The sequence below is a fragment of the Otolemur garnettii genome, unplaced genomic scaffold, assembly GCF_000181295.1.
Source record: "Otolemur garnettii isolate 467f Iridium unplaced genomic scaffold, OtoGar3 scaffold00505, whole genome shotgun sequence".
NCBI lineage: Eukaryota > Metazoa > Chordata > Mammalia > Primates > Galagidae > Otolemur > Otolemur garnettii.
The window spans coordinates 22,585-26,169 of record NW_003852900.1 but is presented as its reverse complement, the minus strand read 5'-3'; the positions used below and the strand labels follow the sequence as shown (position 1 = coordinate 26,169).

At 53.0% G+C, this 3,585-nt stretch overlaps 1 protein-coding gene across 1 annotated transcript in view; it reads right to left on the bottom strand.

Moving 5' to 3' along the window:
• The window catches only part of LOC100947129 (canalicular multispecific organic anion transporter 2-like), a gene marked incomplete at its 3' end in the record, with an annotated part of 32,911 nt that overhangs the window by 9,627 nt on the left and 19,699 nt on the right, over window positions 1-3,585 (bottom strand). Inside the window, exon 4 of the mRNA XM_023509154.1 lies at window positions 2,302-2,499. Within this exon, the coding sequence (XP_023364922.1) occupies window positions 2,302-2,499 (198 nt within the window). The remainder of the gene's footprint in view (window positions 1-2,301; window positions 2,500-3,585) is intronic.

Here is a 3,585-nt window from a genome sequence, read left to right as displayed (position 1 = left end):
TTTTTTTTTTTAGGCTGAGTCTCATTATGTCACCCTCAGTAGAGTGCTGTGGCATCACAGCTCACTGCAATCTCAAACTCTTGGGCTTAAGCAATTCTCTTGCCTCAGCCTCCCAAGTAGCTGGATTTACAGGTGTCCACCACAATGCCCAGCTATTTTGTTGTTGTTGTCATTGTTGTTTAGCTGACCCGGGCCAGGTGTGAATTCACCAGCATGGGTGTATGTGGTCGGCGCCCTACCCACTGAGCTACGGGCATCACCCTGGTCTCCAGTCTCTTCACTGCTACTGGCAGCTCTGTACCTTCACCTATGGACAAGTTGGGACCTGGGGAGCCCTCCAGCCACGATGATACCCAGGCCTCCCTTCTCTTTTCGGTTGAGCTGTGTCTCCCAGAAAGACAGGCTCAGGTCCTAAGCCCTGGTGCCTGTGGATGTGACCTCATTTGGAAATAGACACTTTGCCATCATAATCAAGTTAAGATCAGGTCTTATAGGAGCAGGGTAAGTCCTAACACAGTGACTGATGGCTTCATAAGAGAAAGATGAAAGAGAATCTCAGACATACACACAAGGTGGGAACACCAAGTGTTGTCAGAAACTACCAGAAGCTAGGAGAGAGGCATGGGACAGATTCTCTTCCAGAGCCTCCATAAAGAGCTGACCCTGCTGACACCTTGACTTCAGGCTTTTGCCTCCAGACCTACAAGGGAATAAATTTCTGTTGTTTTAAGCCACCCAGTCTGCTGTGATTTGCCACTGTGACCTGAGGAAATGAATACCCCTTTCTTTATAGCAAGTTCTAGACCCCAGGGCCCCATCCGTACTGAAGTCCCTTCCACTCTATACTTGGCCGAGTCACTTACCACTCCTCATTGCCTTCCGCAGGCTCTATATTGTGCCTTCTGCACTTACTCCTCATTCCAGGTTCTTTTCTTTCTTTTCCCAACTCTGGCCCCTCCAGTCTGCCCTGTGCTCCCCCTGGCCTGTTAGAATTCCTAGGGCTCTGATGGGGTGCCCTACCTAACCTTGCCCCCTGCACAGGCTCTCTGGACCATGAGCTTCCACCCTCTGATGCTGATGATGTGGTCTCCGGCTAGCTGGGCATCTCCACTCGGAGGAACCACTGGCACCTCTGGCCCAACATGGCTACCTTGCTCCATGCCTGACCTCTTCCTCTTCCTCTTCCTGAGCCCAGCATCTCAGCAAAATACCCCAGGCCAGAACCCAGGTCACCCTTGACTGTTCCCTCTCCTGGCCACACAAGTGTCTCCCAAATAGCTTCCAAGGAGATTGATCTCACGCCTGGCCTCTGCCAGGTTGACACTTCCACCTGCTAGCTTGCCCTGTTCTTCATCCCCACCCGTCTGGACTGGTCAGAGAGCTTGTAAACCAGATGTACCTCTCTGGCTTTCAAGGCTAGCCTTAGCGTGCCAGTACTTGTTGGCTCTCAGCTCTCTCGGCCCCACCCTCTGATTACCCTTTCTCCAGCTCAGAAACACCTGGAATCCCTGAGTGATACTGTTTCAGGCCTTTGTGACTAAGCTTAGGGTAAACTTACCCCTATATTCACCTACATGTCCCTCCAAACTTGACTACTTCCTGAGCTGGTGAGTGTTCCCTGCTCTGTCCTCAGCTGAGTTTTTTGGCCTTCCCAGACTTTTCCAGATACCTGTATACACCTCTGCCCCCACTTATTCCAATTGATTTACACTTTCTCTCTCAAGACGTCAAGACCACGTTTTATTTACCTCTGTATCCCTAGTGCCTAGCACCATTCTGGTTCCCTGGAGGCTCAATAAGAGTTCATAGAACAAATAAATGCATGATTGGAGGGCATGGGGCTGGGGGCCCAGCTGCTAGGCACCCACTCTCTCATTTGACAGCCCCTGCTAGTCTAAGCCACTGGGCAGAGACTGATGGTGATGAAAGCCCTGGGACTCAGATCTGATTCCTTCTTTACTAGCTGTGTGCCCTTGGCCAAGTTACTTCACCTTTCTGTTTCTGCTTTCTCACTTGAAAAATAGGAGTCAGTGTAGTCCATGTGGGATTGTTGGAAATATTTACAGAGAGAGTATCTGTTAACGTGTCCATTGCAGCACCTGGCACACAGTATGCATCCAGCAAATGTAAGTTGAATGTGAATGGGGAAACTGGTGAGAGGCAGTGGCACTTGCCAAGGGACACACAAAAAATAGAACCAGGCTTTTCCATTCCGGGTCTGGGTTCTTTTCACTGTATGTTGTTCCTTCCTCTGGGCGCAGCCCTTTGGAAGGCCTGCAGCAGGAGAGAGCGGGGACAGACCTGAGCAGCTGTGGATTGACGAAGGAGAGCAGGTCCTGGACCAGCTTGAAGCAGGTGCTGATGAAGAAGCTGGAACCGAAGGTGGCCTGCATGGCCCGCAGGAAGGAGGGCCCCTGGGGTTGGGGCCGGGCCCCCAGCAGCACCTCGTCTTCACCTGAAGCTGTCTTCCCAGATGCCGCTGCTGCCGCTGCCTTGTTTCTAGTCAGGGAGGAAGGAGCAGTAGGTGGAGTGGGCCTGGGTCCCAGGAGCCAAAGACCAGCTAGGATGGCTGGGAGGGAGGAGGAGGAGGGGGCTGTTTTCCTGGCTTTCGGAACTGAGGGGGGTCAGACACTGTGAATTGTCCAGGTGACTCTGTCTTTAGGTGCTAGAGGGCATCTGCAGAGGTGGCCAGGCTGTGATCCTGAGGACTATGAATCCCAGCTTCTTCCCAGCTTCTGACCCTCCCCCAGGTCCTCAGGGCTGGCTCAGGGGGGGACATCAAGAGTAAAGCGGAAATAGGGCAAGAAAGGCAAGTGGCCCAAGCAGTAGGCATCTGAACAGGGAGGAGATGAGTGTGGCATGGAAGGATAGAGAGGGGGTGCAGCAGGCAGACTGGGGGTCCACTTGTCTTCCCAGAGGTTCAAGTCATGGAAACCAAGATACTGCTAACCGGGCCCAAGTGTTTGATTTCCTCTAACAGCTAGTGACAACCAGGAGCTCTGGGCTGCATAAGCACTGAACGCCAAGGCCCCAGGTCCCGAGTGGGAGGAAAGAGGGTTCAATCCTGGGCGCAGAAGTGGCTGGGGAAGGATGATTCTGAGCCCCAGCTCTCCTGACCAGGCAGTTGGCCAGAGAGAGAAAGAGGCGGCAGATTGGGCTGGAAGTGTGCTGGCTCCTTCCACTCCTGGAGGAAGTCCCTGGAATCTACCCTTTAAATCAAGCAGGGCAGGGCAGGGCAGGGTAAAGCAGGATGTCTGGGGCCAGACAGTTGGGTGCAGAGTCAAGCTCTGCCACCATTAACTAGGGGACCTTGGGCACTTCATTAAATTTCCATGCCTCAGTCTCCCCATCTGTAACCAGGGAACTATAGAACTCACAGTAGACACTACTAGGTGTACGAAAGAGCTGGCCATTTTCCCATGCTATCCAGGGATAAGCTTCCCATGTAATGGTCCTGAGGCCACCAAGGAATCACCAGCACCTGCTCTGATGACACCCTAGTGATGTGACCATCCCAGGATCCTCCTCTGCAGGAGACCTAGGGTATGTGAAGGGACTGGGTAGTGGGGGTGTGGGCTCACAGGG